At 40.5% G+C, this 20,015-nt stretch overlaps 1 protein-coding gene across 7 annotated transcripts in view; it reads left to right on the top strand.

Annotated features, from left to right (window-relative positions):
• SPIDR (scaffold protein involved in DNA repair) overlaps positions 1–20,015 on the top strand; it is a 270,899-nt gene that overhangs the window by 99,114 nt on the left and 151,770 nt on the right. For all 7 annotated transcript variants that reach the window (XM_043879253.1, XM_043879248.1, XM_043879252.1 and 4 more), the window contains one exon: positions 10,269–10,369. In XM_043879253.1, the coding sequence (XP_043735188.1) occupies positions 10,269–10,369 (101 nt within the window). The remainder of the gene's footprint in view (positions 1–10,268; positions 10,370–20,015) is intronic.

Below are 20,015 nucleotides of genomic sequence, written 5' to 3'. Positions count from 1 at the left end.
AGGTTGTCAATAATAAGGCCATATTACCCCAGTCTTATGGTCAGGTTTTTTTTTTTTTGCAGTGCTTACTATATTTGACAGAAAGCAAAACTTGAAAATATTGTATAGTACATTTATTTAAATTATTTTCTCTTTACCTGATTTCTTCACCTGGTAGAGTGTATTAAAAGTATATAGTGATTCTTTTTCTGGAAATTAGTTGAATGTTTTTGAATCTTTTTCTTTTTCACTTCACATTTTGTAGAAATGTTTAGCCTTGTTGAATTGATGCCAGTAAATTTTTCAGATGTGATACCAATCTGTCTATTTTATATAAAAGATAATTGGACTGTCTTAACTTGCTTAGTGAATTTATGAGAGCCTCACCATAGACCCACCCTGGCTCAGCAACATGCAATCAGTGGGGAACTTGTAACTCTCAACTACTCTGTGAGGAGCAGAGGATTTGGATCCAGTATGTAGCCCCTCAGCTTTTAAAACTTTCACTGGAAGGACTAGCCCCCAAACACCTAGCTCTAAAAGCCAAAGGGGCTTGTGTCTATGAGACCCACCAGACTCTCAGTTCAGTTGCTTGGTTGTGTTCGACTCTTTACAAGCCCATGGACTGCAGCACGCCAGGCTTCCCTGTCCATCGCCAACTCTGGGAGCCTGCTCAAACTCATGTACATCCAGTCGGTCATGCCACCAGACTTTAGCAAACATAGATATAGTTCTTAACAGACTTAGCAGGACTCCCTGCGGCTGTTCCTCTAGAGCTCAGCCCACAGTGAGCTCCCATTCTTTCTCCCAAAGAGACCTATTTGCATATGATAAAAGCTGTTGCCTGAGGATCATTTCAGTTCAGTTGCTCAGTCATGTCCAACTCTTTGCGACCCCGTGGACTGCAGCAAGCCAGGCTTCCCTGTCCATCACCAGCTCCTGGAACTTGCTCAAATGCATGTCCATCGAGTCAGTGATGCCATCCGACCATCTCATCCTCTGTCATCCCCTTTTCCTCCTGCCTTCAATCTTTCCCAGCATCAGGGTCTTTTCCAATGAGTCAGTTCTTCACATCAGGTGGCCAAAGTATTGGAGTTTCAGCTTCAGCATCAGTCCTTCCAATGAATGTTCAGGACTGATTTCCTTTAGGATGGACTGATTGGATCCCCTTGCAGTTCAAGGGACTCTCAAGAGTCTTCAACACCACAGTTCAAAAGCATGAATTCTGGATGTGAGGGCAATCTGGTTGCGACATCTGTCACCCCATTGATCACCAGGGTTGATTCAGCTGATCTGGCTGGCTAGGCGGGTGTCCCCTTCCTCCCTCACTGCTCCATGTGCATCCCTCCCGAAGCTGTGCGCTCGGTTGAAGAGGACGACCATCCCCGATAGAGGAGGACCGGTCTTCGGTCAAGGGTATACGAGTAGCTGCGCTCCCCTGCTAGAACCTCCAAACAAGCTCTCAAAAGCATCAATTCTTCAGTGCTCAGCTTTCTTTATAGTCCAACTCTCACATCCATACATGACTACTGGAAAAACCATAGCTTTGACTAGACGGACCTTTGTTGGCAAAGTAATGTCTGCTTTTTATTATGCTGTCTACCTATAAGACCTTCTAGAACTAACACCCAAAAAAGATGTCCTTTTCATCATAGGGGCTGGAATGCAAAAGTAGGAAGTCAAGAAATACCTGGAGTAACAGGCAAATTTGGCCTTGGAGTACAAAACGAAGTAGGGCAAAGGCTAGCAGTTTTGCCAAGAGAATGCACTGGTGATAGCAAGCACCCTCTTCCAACAGCACAAGAGAAGATGCTACACATGGGCATCTCCAGATGGTCAATACCAAAATCAGATTGATTATATTCTTTGCTGCCAAAGATGGAGAAACTCTATACAGTCAGCAAAAACAAGACCAGGAGCTGGCTGTGGCCCAGATCATAAACTCCTTATTGCCAAATTCAGACTTGAAGAAAGTAAGGAAAACCACTAGACCATTCAGGTATGACCTAAATCAAATCCCTTATGATTATACAGTGGAAGTGACAAATAGATTCAAGGGATTAGATCTGATAGACTGAGTGCCTGAAGAACTATGGATGGAGGTTCATGATGTTGTACAGCAGGCAGTGATCAAGACCATCCCCAAGAAAAAGAAATGCAAAAGGGCAAAATGGTTGTCTGAGGAGGCCTTGCAAATAGCTGAGAAAAGAAGAGAAGTGAAAGGCAAAGGAGAAAAGGAAAGATATATCCATTTGAATGCAGAGTTCCAGAAAATAGCAAGGAGAGATAAGAAAGCCTTCCTCAGTGAGCAATGCAAAGAAATAGAGGAAAACAATAAAATGGGAAAGACTAGAGATCTCTTCAAGAAAATTAGACATACGAAGGGAACATTTCATGCAAAGATGGGCACCATAAAGGACAGAAATGTTATGGACCTAACAGAAGTGGAAGATATTAAAAGGAAGTGGTAAGAATAAACAGAAGAGCTATACAAAAAAGAGATTTATGACCTAGATAACCACGATTGTGTGATCACTCACCTAGAGCCAGACATTCTGGACTGCGAAGTCAAGTGGGCCTTAGGAAGCATCACTATGGACAAAGCTATTGGAGGTGATGGAATTCCAGTTGAGCTATTTCAGATCCTAAAAGATGATGCTTGAGAATGCTGTACTCAATATGCCAGCAAATCTGGAAAACTCAGCAGTGGCCACAGGACTGGAAAAGGTCAGTTTTCATTCTAATCCCAAAAAAAGGCAATGCTCAAAGGCAGAGAATGCTCAAACTACTGCACAATTGCCTGAGAATCAGGTTCTAATTTATCACACATCTAGGCTGCTGACTGTCATTCTCCTTGGAGACCTGGAGGCCTCCAGGTCTCCAAGGCCAGCAGGTGCTGTCTTCTTACTCTCTCTCTATATCGCTGTGGGTTGATGATGTCTCCTAGAAGAGGCTTGTACACATGTCTGGCATTTCAGCTTTTGTGACTGCCACCCAGAGGACATACCTTGATTGCCTATGTCTGATGGCCAGCAGGACTGGCGTTTGTGGGTTGAACAGGACAGTAGCAAATAAAGAAGCAGTTCTTATCTGGCTATCCCCAAAGGGCTCAACACAGAGGAAGTGCACGGAAATGCCCAGCTTCCAGTATTTCCCTGACAGAAGTTTACTTGTGTACTTTAAAAGCTGTTGACTGAGATTCTGCCTTTGGGACACTGATAGGTCTTGGTACACTCTCAACTTCCAGGAACCACTGAGAACAAAGAAGACATCTTGGATGTTCACAAAAGTTTGTGAGAACCAAGAACTCAGGCCTGGCTGAACAATAAGGTTGTTCTCCTAAACACATAGAGTCAAGCAAAATGAAAAATAAGAGGAATACATTTAAGAAAACAATAGAAAACTCTGGAAACAGACCCTAATGGCAGAGACATAAATGATTTGCCTGAAAAGAGTTCAAAAATAATAGTCCTAAGGATGCTCACTGAGGTCAGGAGAATAATGCAATAGCAAAGTGAAAATTTTAAGAGATAAAAGATATAAGAAAGTACCAAATAGAAGTCACAAAGCTGAAGAATGCAATAATTTCACTGAAAAGCTGAGTGGAGGATTTCAACAGCATTGTAGATCCAGTGGAAGAATGAATCTGTGAACTCAAAAACAGGGCAGGAGAATTCATCCAAACAGAGAACCAAAAAGAGAGAGGAATGAAAAAGACTGAAGATACCTTCAGGGACTTGTAAGATACCATCAAGTGGGCCAGTATTTCATTGTAGGGGTCTCAGAAGGAGAAGAGAGAAGCAGGCAGAAAGTTCATTCAAAGAAGTAATGCCTGAAACTTACCTATGATGGGTAAAGAAACAGACATCTAGATCTACGAAGTCTAGAAAATTCTTAGTAAGTTGAATCCAAACAGACCCATGTCAAAACATATAATGAAATTATCAAAAGTTAAGGTAGATCATAGTAAAAACAGCAAGGGAACATCAGTGTCTTATGTACTAGGAAACCCAAGTAAAACTATGAGTAGATTTTTAGCACAGCATTGGCAAACAAGAAGTGTGTGGCATGATATATCCAGTGTGCTGAAAGGGGAAAAAATGCCAACGTAGAATACTGTACCCAGCAAAGTTGTCCTTCAGAGTTGAACAAGAGATGAAGCAAAAAAGTTGAAGAAGTTCGTCAATTACACTAATCTAGCCTTACAGTAAGTGCTAAGGGACGTCTTCAGACTGAAAAGAGGGATGGTAAAAGTAATGGGAAACATGTCAGAATAAATCTTACTGGTAAATGTAAATATATCATTATATTCAGAATATTCTAATTCTGTTGGTGAGTAAATCACTTCTAAAATATAGTATGAAAATTAAAACACAAAGATGTTTAAAATTACTGTAACTACAGTGCTTTGTTAATGGATACATAAGATAAAAGCATGTAAATTGTACCATCAAAAACATAAAATGTCAGAGTGGGATAAAGTAAATGTATAGAATTCTAGTAAGCGTTTGAACCTAAGTTGTTATCAGCTTCAAGTAGACTGCTTTAAATACCAAGACGTATTATATAGCCTCATGGTAACCACAGAGTTAAAAGCCTATAATAGATAACAAAGTTAAAGAGAAAGGAATCAAAACATAGTATAGAGAAAAATCAACAAATTGAAATGAAAGGGACAAAGAGAAGACAAAAGGAACAAAGGGTTACAAAAACTGGAAAGCAATGAACAAAATGGCGACAATAAATCCATATTTATCAGTAATTACTTTTGGTGTAAATGGACTAAATTCTCCAATCAAAAGGCAAAGAGTAGCTGAATGGATTTTTTAAAGGAAAGTCCAACCAAATGCCGCTTGTAAGAAACTTCACCTTAAAGTAGAGAGAAACAGACTGAACGTGAAGGGATGGAAAAAAATATTCCATGAAAATGGAAACCTAAAGAAAGAGGGGTAGCTCTACTTATATCATACTCTATAGGCTTTGAGCCAGGAACTATAACAAGAGGCAAGGGAAATTATTTCATAATGATGAAGTCAGCAGTGCATGAACAACCTAACTTTACACCTCAAAGAATCATATAAAGAAGAACAACTTAGGCCCAAAGTTAGTAGAAGAAATAGTAAAAGTCAGTAGGGAAATATATGATATAGATTGAAAAGACAATTGAAAAGATTAGTGGAAATGATTAATGTTATTTTGAAAAGCTAAACATAATAGACACACACTTACCTAGATACAACAAAAACAGGAGAAAAGTCTCAAAACTAAAAAGGGAGTCGTTATAATTAATACCATATATATAGAAAGAATTATGACAGGTACTATAAACAATTATATACCAACAAATTGGACAACCTAGAAGAAATGGATAAATCCTGGAAACTTTCGACCTACCAAGACTGAATCAAGATAAAATTAAAAATTTGAACAGAGAAACGACTAGTGAGATTGAAAGACAGTGAGAGTTGCTCAGTCCTGTCTGACTCTCTTCAACCCCACCGTCATTAGCCCGCCAGGCTCCTCTGTCCTTGGAATTTCCCAGGCAATACTGGAGTGGATTGCTATTCCCTTCTCCAGGGGATCTTCCCTCCCTGGGGATTGAATCTGAGTCTCTTGCAGTCAGATTGAATCTACAGTCAGATTCTTTATCATCAGTAATCAAAAACATCAACAACAAAGAAAAATCTAGGAACAGATGCCTTCACTATTTAATTCTGTCTCATAGTCAACGAAGAATTAATGCCAATATTTTTCAAACTCTTTCCAAGGATAGAAAAGGAGGGAACAACTGCAAACTCATTTTACATAGCCCTGATATGGAAATCAGACAAGGACACCTGAAGAAAAGAAAATTATAGATCAATATCCCTAATGAACATGGACATAGAAATCCTTAATAAAAGTATTGGCAAATCAGGTTTAACAATATATTAAAAGGTTTATGCACCATGATCAATTGGGATTAATTCTAGAGATTCAAGGATTGTTCACTCTTCACAAATCAGTCAACATGATATATCACATTAATAAGATAGACAAAAAAATCATATCATTTCAGTAGATGCAGAAAATGTTTTTAATCAACATCCACTTTTGAAAAAAACCTCCAACAAACTGGGTGTTAAGAGAATGTACCTTAACACTGTGAAAACCACAGAGTGCAAACCACAGCAGACATCATACTTGACAGCCAAAAGGTCAAAGCTTTTCCTCTAGTATCAAGGACAGCAAGGATGTTCATTCATTCCTGTCACTTTTATTTAACCCAGTACTAAAAGTCCTAGCCACAGTAATTAGGCAAGAAAGAGAAATAAAAGACATCTAAATATCAGAAGAATTAGAGCTTGTCTTACTTACAGATGACATGATACTCTACAGGAAAACCTAAAGACTCACTAAAAAAACTGTGAGAAGTAGTAAATAAATTTAGTAAAGGATACAAAATCAGTATAGGCCTACTTCATTTTTTTGTGCTTTACTTCATTGTATTTTGCAAATATTGTGTGTTTTTGTTTTACAGATTGAAAGTTTGTGGCAACACTGTGTTTTTCTGCCATTTTTAGTAGCATTTTGAAATTAAGATATATACATTTTTAAGACACAATGCTGTTATACATTTAATAGAGTACTGTATAGTGTAAACTTAAGTTTTACATGTATGAGGAAACCAAAAAGTTTCTTGTGATTTACTTTATTATGATAATAAATTCATTGTGTTGGTCTGGAACCAAGTCCCTAGTATCTCTGTGTGCAAAAATCAGTTGCATTTCTGTATGCTAACCACAAACCTATCCAAAACAAAAATTAAGAAAGCAATCCTATTTTACAGTTCCATCAAAAAGCATAAAATACTTGGGAATAAATTTAACCAAGGAGGTTAAAAAAAAATACACTTAAAATTATGACATTGGTGAATGAAATTGAGGAAGACAAAAATAAATGGAAAGTTATTCTCTGCTCATGGATTGAAAGAATTAATATGGTTAAAATGTCCATACTACCCAGAGCTATCTACAGATCCAGTGCAACCCCTATCAAAATTCCAATCCTAAACTTTATGTGGATCCACAAAGACCCCAAATAGGCAAAGCAATCTTGAGAAAGATGAGCAAAGTTAGAGGCATCACACTTCCAGATTTCAAACCATATTACAGAGTGGTAGTGGAGCATGATGGAGAGTCCAGAAGTAAACCTGTGCACATGTGGTCAATTAACTCATAACTGTGGAGCCACAAACATACTATGGATAGAGGATAGTCTTTTCAATAGCGTTGGGAAAATTCTACAGACACATACAAAAGAATGAAACTGAACTCCTGTCTTACACCACTCATTAAAACAACTCAGGTGTTAGACTTAAGCGGAAGACCTGAAAATGTAAAAGTCTTAAATGAAAACATAGGTGGTAATCTCCTTCACCTTGGTCCTGGTGATGGATTTTGGGGATTTGACACCAAAAGATAATCTAAAAAAGCAAAAATAAGCAAGTGGAATTTTTCAGTATAGAAAGCTTCTGAAGAATAAAGGAAACCAGAAGCAAATGAAAAAGGCAACCTACAGAATGGAAAAAAATACTTGCAAGTCGTATCTGATAAAGGTTAATATCCAAAACACATAATTAACTCACACAACTCAGTAGCAAAAATATCAAACCATCCGCTTTTAAAAATGAGCAGAAGAATTGAATAGACATTTTCCAAAGAAGACATTCAAGTGACCAAAGATGTGAGAAAAGGTGTTCAACATCAGTCGTCATCAGAGAAATGCAAGTCCAGGCTCACTGAGATGCCACCTAACACCTGTCAGAATGTCATTAAAAAGACAAGCAATGACAAGTGCTGGCCAGGATGCAGAGAAACGGAAACCCTTGTGGGCTGTTGGTGGGAGTGTAAATGGTGCAGCCACTAAGGAGAACAGTATGGAGGCTCTGAGAAAATTTGAGTAGATTCTTCCATACTATCCAGCAGTCCCACTTCTGGGAATGTATTCATATGAAAAGAGTGCAAACTTTTAGTCATAAAGTGAGTAAGTTATGAGGATCTGACGTAAACATGGTGACTGTTATTCAGAACACTACATTGTACAACTGAAATTTGTCAAGAGTGGAATTTAAACGTTTACATCAAAAAAGAAAAAAAGATAAACATGTGAAGTGGTGGATCTATCAGCTGAGTAAATGGGGGAGGATCCTTTCACAGGTATACATATATCAAATCACCACTGTATACACTGTATGTACTTTACAAATTTATTTGTCAAATATGTCTCAATAAAATTAAAAAAAAATTATTTTACTTATAGCAGAGCCTTATTGAATCTTTTTTTTTTTTTTTTAATATACAAGAGATTTTTACTGGAATTGTGTTTGTTGACTAGAGGTCATGGTATTTCCATTCCTGAGTTCTGGTGTACCTGCTCAGAATTCCCTGCAGGAATTCTCAGAACAGAGGAATCCTGTGACCTGTGTCTAAAGCCTGGACGGGAATGCAGGTTCTCTCTTAGGCTTCAGATGCTCCCGCATGTGGAGGACAGTTTTGCATTCATTCATTTTTACTCTTGATTTTTACCTTTCAATCCTAAAATTCCTGAAGTTCACTTGTAAGATAATGCTTTCAGACTGTCTTTTGTCTTTTTTTTTTCCTTCTCCCTTAAAGTCATAAGTTTGAAAACAAACACTTGGTAAATAATTAGATCATTGTGCAGCGAATACAGTCTTACGCTTTTCTATGTATTTTTAGTATCTTTAAGTACTTAGCAAGTATTCCTGAAGAGGCAGTAGGTGTATCACTGAGTCTTGAGTTTGTGGTCTCTGGAGCCAGACTGCCTGGTGTTCACCCAGCTGTGCCCCTCAGCAGATGTCTCTCCTTGTGCAGTGTTGCACTCTCAGTGCTTCTGTTTATCATGTGTAACGTGAGGATGACAAGAGTGCCCCCTTTCATAGTGTTGTTTAGAGGGCGTGTACAGATTAGTCACTTCATGTAAACAGAATGATCTGAAGAAAGGCTTACATATATATAAAGTAGAGATGCTTTGGCATATATATGATTGTGAGAATTTTTTAAAATTTCCTGTTATATATACTGCTCTCACACACATATTCAGAAATAATTAGTGCCAATAAGAAAAAAAACTACCTAATCGGAAAATGAAGTAATTTGTAGTGATAATATATATATATATATATAATGTATATTAAAATGAGGTCTTTTAATCATTGTGGAAAGAGTGCAGGGTGCAAGTAAAAATCGAACAGAGTCAGTAATGGCAGTGATTAGCATTTCTTGACGATTGACTAAATGCCAAACACAGTGTCCTTTCTGTTTCCTCATCTGGCTAGTTATACAATATTGAAGAATTTTCCTGACCTCTCTCTAAGCTCTGACTGTTTTCATGTATGAGGCAGGTATTGATATCTGTTGTTTCTACACCAAAGGAATATTATTAGAATAAAATGAGATACTGTAGTGAAATGATCAGTGAACATAATTTTATGAGATAATACATTGATGACTTCCATAGTCAAATGGTGATTAACAGCTGATCATAGTTTCTCTTGTGGTCACAGATATGTTAAGAACTGCTGACTTTTCTGAATGAAGGTAGTTCCTGGAAAAACCCAAATCAGCTTTATAATTTATCTGTGTGTCTATTCATTGATAGATCAGGTCTCTTGTGAAGTGCCTGTGTATCCTTTATTATGAGTCATCTTCCTGCCATTCATGGAAGTTTTTTGCTTTGTATAATGTTGATATCCTTGCTGTATTTACAGTTAATACTCACTTTTCTCTAGGTCAAGTAATGAGCTCATATCCAGATCCTCTTATTTGAGTGTTCTGTCTGTCAACTGGGTGCAGGTTTTATTCTTGATTACAACTTGATTACAACTCTGAACCCATTTTACACTTATATTTTTGCAGATTAGACTATAAGGTCCACCGTGATGTGGCTTGTTGCCTTCTTCACATCCTTGGCACCTGGGCTTGGCTTGGCATAGCAGGAAACACATAATCAGAATATATTTATGGAGTAAGTTAACTAAGAAAGAGTAGTCAGGAAGTCAGACTCATCTCAGAGGAGCCCACATTTCTAAGAATCAGAAAACTGATCATCCAAGAAGTCTTAAAAAAGGAGATAACTAACGTAGAAGGATTTGACCTGTAGGAATAGAGTGTAATGCCACACAAGTTAAAACTTGCATGCCCCGATTGGAGGGTATAAAGTGTGAATGTTCCAACTGTTCTGAAGCTTTTATTTTCACTAAACTTAATACATTATAATTTGTTGAACAGAGGCGGGCTAGCAGAAAGACTAAATGGACTGCAGAATCGAGAGAGATCTGCCATTTCTTTGTGGAGACATCAGGGTGTTTCTTACCAAAAGACACTTTCAGGTAAGGCTTGCACTGGTATATGTGAGTAAAGAATATGCCAGGTAAAAGTATTTTTACATTAAAATATATAAAGTTGATCGTTACTATTTTTACCCCTTTTTCTCTAGGTGCCAGAGATCTGAGTTGGAGGGTTCTGTATTACATCTGTTTCTTCCTTTATCTGTTTCAGTAGCTTTCTGATTTTTGTGACTGTGACCCATAGTAAGCAGTACATCTTACTGCATCTCATAATACACACACAACATTCACACATATCTCACACACACAGATACACAGACACACACACAGAGACACACACACAGACACACACACAACATTCACACATATCTCACACACACACCTGAAACAGACATTCAGTAAACACTAACTCAACATTCAAACATATCACTCACACACAGACACAGACACAGACACACACACACACACACACACACACACACACCTGAAACAGACATTCAATAAACACTAACTTCAGTAGTATCCCAAGTCCTTGTCTCACTAAATTGATGTAGAACCCTTCTAATGAGGTGCAGCATGCAGCTTAAAGGTTGCCACTACAACTTCTCATTATGGTGAATTAACCAGATGGTCAAGCACAGAGCTGAGAGAGTGTCTTCTGGAGGTTGGACAAGAAAAATACCAAGTGAAACAAGTATGACTGGGTGCTGAGACTGAAGGGAACAGATGAGCTTTTGTTTGGCTCATCAACACCAGATAGCTTATTTGGAATCTTCCTTTTGTTTTCTTTTCTTTCATTTGAGAATAGAGGGTACTTATATGATGAATAAAAGAGAAAAGCAAAATAAAAAAACAGACAAAAATTATCTATTAATTTGAAAATATGAATAAGACCAACTCCAATAGATTGTTCTTTTAGAAATCTCTGTATTTAAGAATTTGGATTTTGTTTTTCTCTTTGACAAATTTCTTATTTTTCAGACTTATGAATCCTCGATATTTGTAGTAAGTTGTGTCTTTTTCTTTACTTTTGATATACCTCACTATAAGCATATATTAGGAAGAACATTTCACTGTTTGGTATTTTGTTTCCTTTGTGGCCTGAAAGAAGACTTTTTTTCTTTCAATATACAAAAGTATTTTCTCACTTTTTATGTTTATAGCAACTGAATAAATAAGAGAAAAACTTGCAAATATTAAATAGAGGTAATTTCCTGTCTCCCCAGTCCCAGGAACTTACATGTAGTGAACAACTGAAATTCAGGGATAGACTCATGGGGTAGCTCTCTGATGAAACCCTCTGAGCCTAGAGCCTATTATACAGAGTGAAGTAAGTCAGAGAAAAACATCGTTTATTAATACATATATGTGGAATCTAGAAAAATGGTACTGATGAACCTATTTGCAGAGAAGAAATGGATACACAGAGATTGTACTTGTGGATATATCGTGGGGAAGGAAAGGGAAGTATGAATTGAGAAAGTAGCATTGACGTATATACACTACCATGTACAAAACAGAGAGCTAATGGGAAGCTGCTGGATAACACAGGAAGCCCAGCCTAGTGCTCTGTGACAACTTAGAGGGATGGGATAGGGGGAGAGAGGGAGAGGAGATATATATATATATATATAAAAATATATATAAATATAATTATGGCTTATTTGTGTTGTTGTACGGCAGAAACCATCACAACATTGTAAAGCAATTATCCTCCAATTAAAAAATATTTTTAAAAATGAGGCTGATTTTCCCAGTGAGGCAGTTGTTTCAACACAGAGTAACAAGATGCTCCTTGTCCTTGAGCATCATTAGCTGTGAGCACTCAGAAGTTTCATCTCCAGGGGCACAGCGGGTCCCCTGGGTACTGCTCCTGGAGCCCTCCTCACCCTTTGCTATGCCCCTGAGGCCTCGGAAGCTTCCAGAGTAGTGGCTCCTGTGGAGTGGGGCTCCCTCGGCCCTGCTGGAGTGAGAAGCCAGAAGTCTGGCCCCTGCCTCTTTCTCACTGCTTCCCAGGGACCCCTCTAAGACTAGAGAGGCCCCTGAGACGGTCGTGTTCAAGACTCCCCACCTGAGTGGTCAAGAGAGGAAGAAGGAATGACAGGGCCAGCATTTTCTATGCAGTGACAGTGATGTGAACCCGAAGAACCAGGAATTTTGTGCAGATATGTGTTGTCTGCTTGTGCTGTGCTGTGCTTAGTCGCTCAGCAGTGTCCGACTCTTTGCAACCCCATAGACTGCAGCCTGCCAGGCTCCTCTGTCCTTGAGGATTCTCCAGGCAAGAATGCTGGAGTAGGTTGCCATGTCCTTCTTAATTTCTTCATTGCAGTATTTTCTCATAAATAAAAAGTGTCTTGGTGTTAGTAAATGGTTGATTATTTCTGCCAAACCTAGTTAGTTGGTAAACTAAGATCCTTCAATTACTTGAGAAAAATACTTGACAGACAATACATATGACTTGGTCTAAGTATTCTAATATTGAGAGTTTAAAGCTAGGAAAGAGAGGCGTGTGGTTGGCTGTTTATTTAATTTGTCTGATTTTTGGCAGTATTGTGCCTGTTAAATTTTTAGTTTCTGTGAGGACATGGGGTTTTTGACATAATATGACAAGTTTAAAAACACTACATGTTTGTTCAGATTTATGGAATGAGAATGACATGGCTTGAAACAGGTTGCAGTTTCCTAGTTCCAAGTCTTAAACTCATTTAAAATGTTTTCTTGAACTCCTTGGTCTATCTTACTTATTTACCCTTTGCTTCAAGTGAAGGGACCCTGCCTGTGACCTGCTCAGTGTGGGTCAGGTCCAGGGTGCTAAGAAGGTCTAGCTGCAGTTCTTTTTCTTAACTTCCGCTTTCGTCTGGGGTCAAGGGAGCTGCCTCTGGAGTATTTCTAGCTTCCCTCTCACCAATAAAACCAGAAAGCTGATTAGTGTCTAAGCTTTATTTTTTCCCCTTTTTATATCCAAACCCACATTTAGGTATGGCAGTGGTATTTAATATTGCTCTTTTTATTCATGGGCAAGAGGAACTCACATTAATACTCTTTGAGTTATTAGTCAGGAAATAAACTATGATACTAGTTTACCCACTGTTAGAACTGTGACTTCATGTCCCAAATGACTCTAATTTCCAGTGATCACTGTAAGTATAAGTTAGTAGTAAAGAGTTCATATGATCAAGTTATTTCATAATTATGTTAAAATACTGATGGGACCTGAGAGATAGAGGAAGGGATACTAACACCAAACTCAACTCTCCAGCTAATGTGTGTCACCCCTTAGCTGTTTCTACCACGTCTGTTTTTTATCTTTTGTGAGTTTTTCCACCTAAAAACCCAGAATTAAATGATGCTTTCAGATTTCCTGTAAATTTATTTAATCTGTGCTTTCTCCATTTCTTTTTACATGAAAAGAAAAACAGTAATTCTACAGGTTCTTTTCTCATAGATCTGAGGTTTAAAAGAATCTTTATTTCTGTTTTCTTTTGTCAATTATCCAAAAATAAGCCTGCACAGTTAGTCCCTTCTAAATGAATTATATAGTGCGTAACACATATTTGCTGTTGAATTCTACACGTGGCTCAATGAATAAAAATTCATTCCTAGAGTTAAATTGGGATCTCATTAATGACAAAAATTATCTGTATGTTCAAAATGCTACTTTTGACCTTTAGAAAAGCGTTGATATTGGCAAGGCAACATTCCCTTTGGCTTGCTCAAGCAATTGTCGTTTTACCCTCCAGCCTAGTTCAGTATCGTGTCGGCCTTTGTCCTGATGTGAAATCTTGAGTGTGTCATCGTAACCTTTTCACCAGTCTGTCTTTCCAAACTCTTTCAGCTCGTTTTTACTTTCAGAGAGGTTGTAATTTCCACTTGGGACCTTGGTGCCTGAAGGAGCCTGCTTGAAAGTGGGAGTCCAGGCTTGACTGCCCTTGTCTCCCCGGAAGATGGTGTGGAAGGAGAGTGCGCCGGCCGACTTGGCGGCCTGCTCCCTAGCTGTGCCCCATAAGTGCTGCTGCAAGGAAGGTGGTCTTAGAGTGGGCGGCTGCTTATCACACAGTGCTCCTAAACTTTCAGAACACATTCTGTTGCAAAATAGGAAACTTTTCAGCCTGCATGCAAAATAAGTAAGTTCTTGGATTAGTAAAATGCCTTATAAAGTTTGGAAAACAAATTGGAAGCTTCCTTTGTACTGTGACAGCGGTGTGCGAGGGTAGCCACTTGAGCACACCGCCTCCAGCCCCTGTGACGCTGCTCCATCTGCACCAGCATGCGGAAGTGGTCATTCCTCGGAGCTGTGTTCATGCGGCCTTCACAGCTGGTCGCCCTCCCTTCAAGGACACGCGCCCTCCTGGTCTGCCTCCTCCCCTGTACACTTGCCTCCTTTGTGACTCCTCTGTGTGCAGCTTCAGCAGGTGTTTGTCAGGCTTCTGCCTTGACCTCTTCTGTCCTGCGTCCCCTTCCTGGATAATCTAGGATCTCCACGCCAACCGCCCCCCCTGCCAACTCCCAGGACTGCTGGGCAGTCTGGAAACTGTCCTGGCCCAGCGCCAGCACCACCAGCACCTCAGTGCCTGCAGACCCAGCAGACCAGCCTGCCTGCCACCCGCTGCCCTGGCCCACACACCAAGTGTCTTCCCCAGGCTGTCTCTTTTTTTCTCTCCCCATGGTCTCTCCTGTACATGTTTTCGACCCATCAAGTCCCTCAGTGCTGGTGATTCTACCTCACAACTCTCTCTCAGGTCAGACCTCTTCAGTGATCCCATCAGCCACGAGCTCAGGCCCCTGTCCCCTTGCGCCTGGATTACTGTGTCAGCCCCACCGCCCCCGGCCTCCCAACACTTGCCTGGCCTCATTTTCAGCCTGTCGGGGTCATTATCCTAAGAGGCAAATCTGCTGTCACTTGTCTGCTTTAAAAAAATGTCCACTGACTGCCTTTTATGTTGGAGTAAGTGTCCCTCACCGTCAGAGCCTGTGGTGTGAGCTTTCTTGGTCCGGGGCTCGGCCCACCCAACTAGTTATTTCTCACACACGTACCACCCTGTGCCGGTCACAGCCGCCCTGCACCTGCTGTGGCTTTCATGATAGCCACTTGACCACTGGGCCCAGTACACTTTTCTCTGTTGGTAGTTACACTGCTGGTGTCCTGTTGTTCAGTAGTTACACCAAGTAAAGGTAAATCCTAGCTCTGCCAAGTGCCACAAGGATGTGCAGGGCCGACCCCGACCCTGAGCTGTGCCTGGGGACTCAGCAAGTGTTTATGAAGTAAATAATTGGTGTCAGTGGTAAATTTTAAATTTTTCTATGACACCAGAGTGCAGAAATGGTCCTAGGTCTGCTGGAGCTGAAGGCCCGTGCAGGTCACTTGATCTGTGCCTCTTTCTTTCCTGAGAAAATTTGTCTTAGCCAAACCTTTGGTGATCTCTCCTTAAGATCCTGTGTTGCCACTGTCCACTGTCCCTGCGTGAAGTCATCCTCCGAGTGCTTCCCCGCAAGCTCTCTGGTGATTGTACTCTCTGGTCCATCCATGCATGCCCCTTGAGAGATGATAAACTTTTTTGATATCATCTCATTTTAATCCTTCAGCTGATTTCTCTCCTTTTCCCTCTCCTCCCTCTTAGGGTCTATTACAACGTCCTTGGAAAGGGGATAGCACCCAAGACCAAAATACCTGCTCTTCTATAGTAGTTGTGAATTCACTGTAATTCCTGCTGGAACGTACACTGCTCTGTCTAATTATTGATACTGCCTGTGTGTGTGCTCAGTCATGTCCAACTCTTTTGTGACCCTATGAACCGTTGTCCACCAGGCTCTTGTCTATGGACTTTGCCAGGCAGGAATACTGGAATGGGTTGCCATTTCCTCCTCTAGGGGTTCTTCCCGACCCAGGGATCGAACCCGCATCTCTTGTGTCTCCTGCAATGGTGGGTAGATTCTTTACCACTATACCACCTGGGAATCTTGCCTATTTTGACCCAATTTAAAGTGGCTTAACTGATGGATTAGAAGCTCTTCACTAGAATATCCTTTATGAGTAGTTCTCAGAGAGTGGGAGGGGATTAGGGTTGCTGTTGGAGTAAGTACCAAGAGTACCAGGGCCTGAGGGACACCCTGGATTCTGTCCACATCTGTCCATGTGTCTTTAGTTCTTTCTGCTGCAGGGTTTTCAGCATGTTGGACTGACAGTGAGTGTGCACTTTGCACAGATGCACACGCACTCTAGCCTCCCTCAGGATGGCTTAGAGAAGGTGGATGTGAGCCCTGATTTCTAGAAGACTCTGCTAGTTAATAGCTATCCAGAAGTAGTAATTTGCTGTATTGTAGTTGGGTTCCTAAATTTTTTCTCAAGACATTTGTTTGCTTTATAGCTGATGTTAAATATATATAAAAGAGATATTTAACAGCCCTATGACCTTTTAAAAGTTGTTTTCAGTGTGATTTTAAAAATTTTTTTATTTTGAGGAAGTTGCTTAGCAATGTTGGGATGGTTTCTGCTGTTCAGTAATGCAAATCAGTTGTAATTATACACATATCCCTTCCTTCTTGAGCCTCCCTCCCCTTCCCTCGTCTGACCCCTCTAGGTCGTTGCAGAGCGCCAGGCTGAGCTCCCTGTGTTAGACAGCAGCTTCTCACCAGCTGTCTGCTTTTCACGTGGTAGTGTGTATAATGTCAGTGCTACTCACTCAATTCATCCCACGCTCTCCTTTCCCCACCGTGTCCACAAGTCTGTTCTCTACATCTCCATTCCTTCCCTGCAAATAGGTTCATCAGTACTGTTTTTCTAGATTCCATACATATGCTAATGCATATATACATATAAGCAATATTTGTTTTTCTCTTTCTGACTTCACTCTGTATCACAGGCTCTAGCTTCATCCCCCTCACTACAACTTACTCAAATTCATACTTTTTTATGGCTGAGTAATATTCCATGGTATATATGTACCATATCTTCTTTATCCATTCAGCTGTGAGGGGACATCTAGGTTGCTTCCGTGTCCTGGCTATTGTAACTAGTGCTGCAATAAACACTGGGGTGCATTATGTCTTTTGGAACTGTGGTTTTCTCAGGATATATGTCCAGTAGTGGAATTGCTGGGTCATATGGTAGTTTTATTCCTAGTGTTTTTTTTTTTTTAAAGGAATCTCCATACTGCTATCCATAGTGTCTGTATAAATTTACATTTCCACCAACAGTGAAGGAGGGTTCCCTCTTCTCCACACCCTCTCCAGCATTTATTGTTTGTGGATTTTTTGATGATGGCCATTCTGACTGCTGTGAGGTGATACCTCTTTGCAGTTTTGATTTTCATTTCTCTAATAATGAGTAATATTGAGTATCTTTTGAGCATCTTTTCATGAATTTATTGGCCATTTGTGTGTTTTTTGGAGAAATGTCTAGTTAGGTCCTCTGCCCATTTTTTGATTGGGCTGTTTGTTTTTCTGATATTGACCTGTATGAGCTGCTTGTATATTTTGGAGATTAATCTTTTGTCAGTTTTTTCATTTACAATTATTTTCTCCCTTTCTGAGAGTTGTCTTTTCATCTTGTTTATAGTTTCCTTTGCTGTGCAAAAGCTTTTACGTTTCAAGGTCCCATTTGTTTATTTGTTTTTATTTCCATTACTCTAGGAGGTGGGCAATGTGATTTTTGAATACCATTTTAATACTGTTTTCTGGGCCAAAAATATTACCTACAGTACTATGAAGGAAAGTTTTTAAACAAGGAAGTTTTCAATAAAGAAGACCTTGCTTTGTGTGTACGTAGAGTGGAGGGGTCAGTTTGCACATCAGGTGGTCCCATACACAGCTCACCTTTGGAAATCTAACCTGTACTAGATCCTGTGTCAGCTTGGGCAGCTGTAACTTAGTACCACAGACTGGGCGGCTTGGACAGCAGACGTTATTGCTCACAGCTCTGGAGGCCGAAATTCTGAAATCAGGGTGCTAGCAAGATCTAGTTCTAGTGAGGCTCTCCTCCTGGCTTTTAGGCAGCTGCCATCTGGCTGTGTGCTTATGCAGAGAGAGAGAGAGAGAGAGAGGGATCTGGTTCTTTAGTTTCTCTTCTTATCATAAGGGCGCTTTGGCCATCTGATGCGAAGAGCTGACTTATTGGAAAAGGCCCTGATGCAGGGAACAGTTGAAGGCAAAAGGAGAAGGGGATGACAGAGGGTGGGATGGTTGGGTGGCATCACCGACTCAAAGGGCATGACTTGAGCAAGCTCTGGAAGACAGTGAAGGACAGGGAAGCTGGTGTGCTGCTCTTCATGGGGTTGCAAAGAGTCAGACATGACTTAGAAATTGAACAACAACAAAGGACACTAATCCTTTAAAATCAGTACCCCCATCCTTATGACCTCATTTAAGTTTAGACCCTTCCTTAGAGGCCCCGTCTCTAATTATATCCACAGTGGGAGGCGAGGGGGCTTCAGCATATGAATTTTGAGGGACCAAAGCATTCAGTCTCAAATATTCTGCCCCAGCCTTCAACAGTTCATGTCCTTCTCACATTCAATATGCGTTCATTCTATCCCAGCAGCCCCGAAACCCTTAAGTCTTTCCAGCATTGGCTCTATAGTCTAGAGTTTTGTCTAGATGTCTGAATCAGATGTAGGTGAGACTCAAGGTCCGATTCCAGCCTGAGACAGAATTCCTCAAAAGCTGCGAGCCTGTGAAACCAGACAGTAATGTGCTTCTGGATACAGTGCAGTCAGGTATAGGACAGACTTTGCCTTTCCACAGGAAGAAACAGGAAGGAAGAATGCAATGATAAGTCCCAAGCAAGCCCAGAAACTACCAAGGGTCATTCTATTAATTTTAAAGGTCAAGGAAGTTCCTCTTTGGTTCAGTGTTCTGCCATCCAGGCCCACTGGAGGACGGTGTCACCCCCACGGCTCTGTTGGGCCTGTCACCGAAGGCTGTCTGCAAAGACACCACCCCTGGGGCAGAGAAGGGCATCTTCTCCCCACAAACCCAAGACACAGCCCTGCCCTTGGAAGCAAAGAAGGGAATACCAGCCCTGCCCCAGCCTTGTGGTGAGAGGGGTAGCCTGTAGGATCTTTGGTTGGCCTTTAGGGTCATCATTCCCTTTTTTGAAGGATGACACATACTTGTAGGCTAGCTTTTCTGCCTTGCGAAGAAGCCTCTCAGCCTTCCTTCGTTTCCTGTGATCTTTGTCTCCTGTGATTCAGACTGGTAGTGTCTGTGCTCACAAAATCTCTTTACTGAGTGATCGTTTAGCTACATCTTTGGTATCTTCTTCCCAGTATGCTTTTTCATTGTTTTGCAATATGGACAGGCTGAGAATTTTACAGATCTTCAAGTTTTGCTTCTTTCTGCCTTCTGCTGTGTGCTCACAGGCGAGGAGGCAGAGCCTCACTGTGTCTCTTCTTACAAAGGAGCTGACCCCATTCTTGAGGGCTCTGTCTTCTTGGTATAATCACCTCCCAAAGCTGCTCCTCCAAGTACCATCAAATTAGGGACCTCAATATAAAGATTTTGTGGGGACAGAAACATTTGGTCCACAGCAGTTACCTGTCTTCCACTATCCTTGACTTGTTCCTCATGTCTGCTTGATACCTCACCAGAATCACCTTTAACATCTATATTCCTAGTATGTATCTTATCCAGTCTCTGCCCACTGTCCAGTTACAAAGCTGCATCCACATTTTCAGATACTTATGACAGCAGC

This window comes from Cervus elaphus, chromosome 21, assembly GCF_910594005.1.
Source record: "Cervus elaphus chromosome 21, mCerEla1.1, whole genome shotgun sequence".
Taxonomy (NCBI): domain Eukaryota; kingdom Metazoa; phylum Chordata; class Mammalia; order Artiodactyla; family Cervidae; genus Cervus; species Cervus elaphus.
This window is presented reverse-complemented; position numbering and strand designations above follow the sequence as displayed.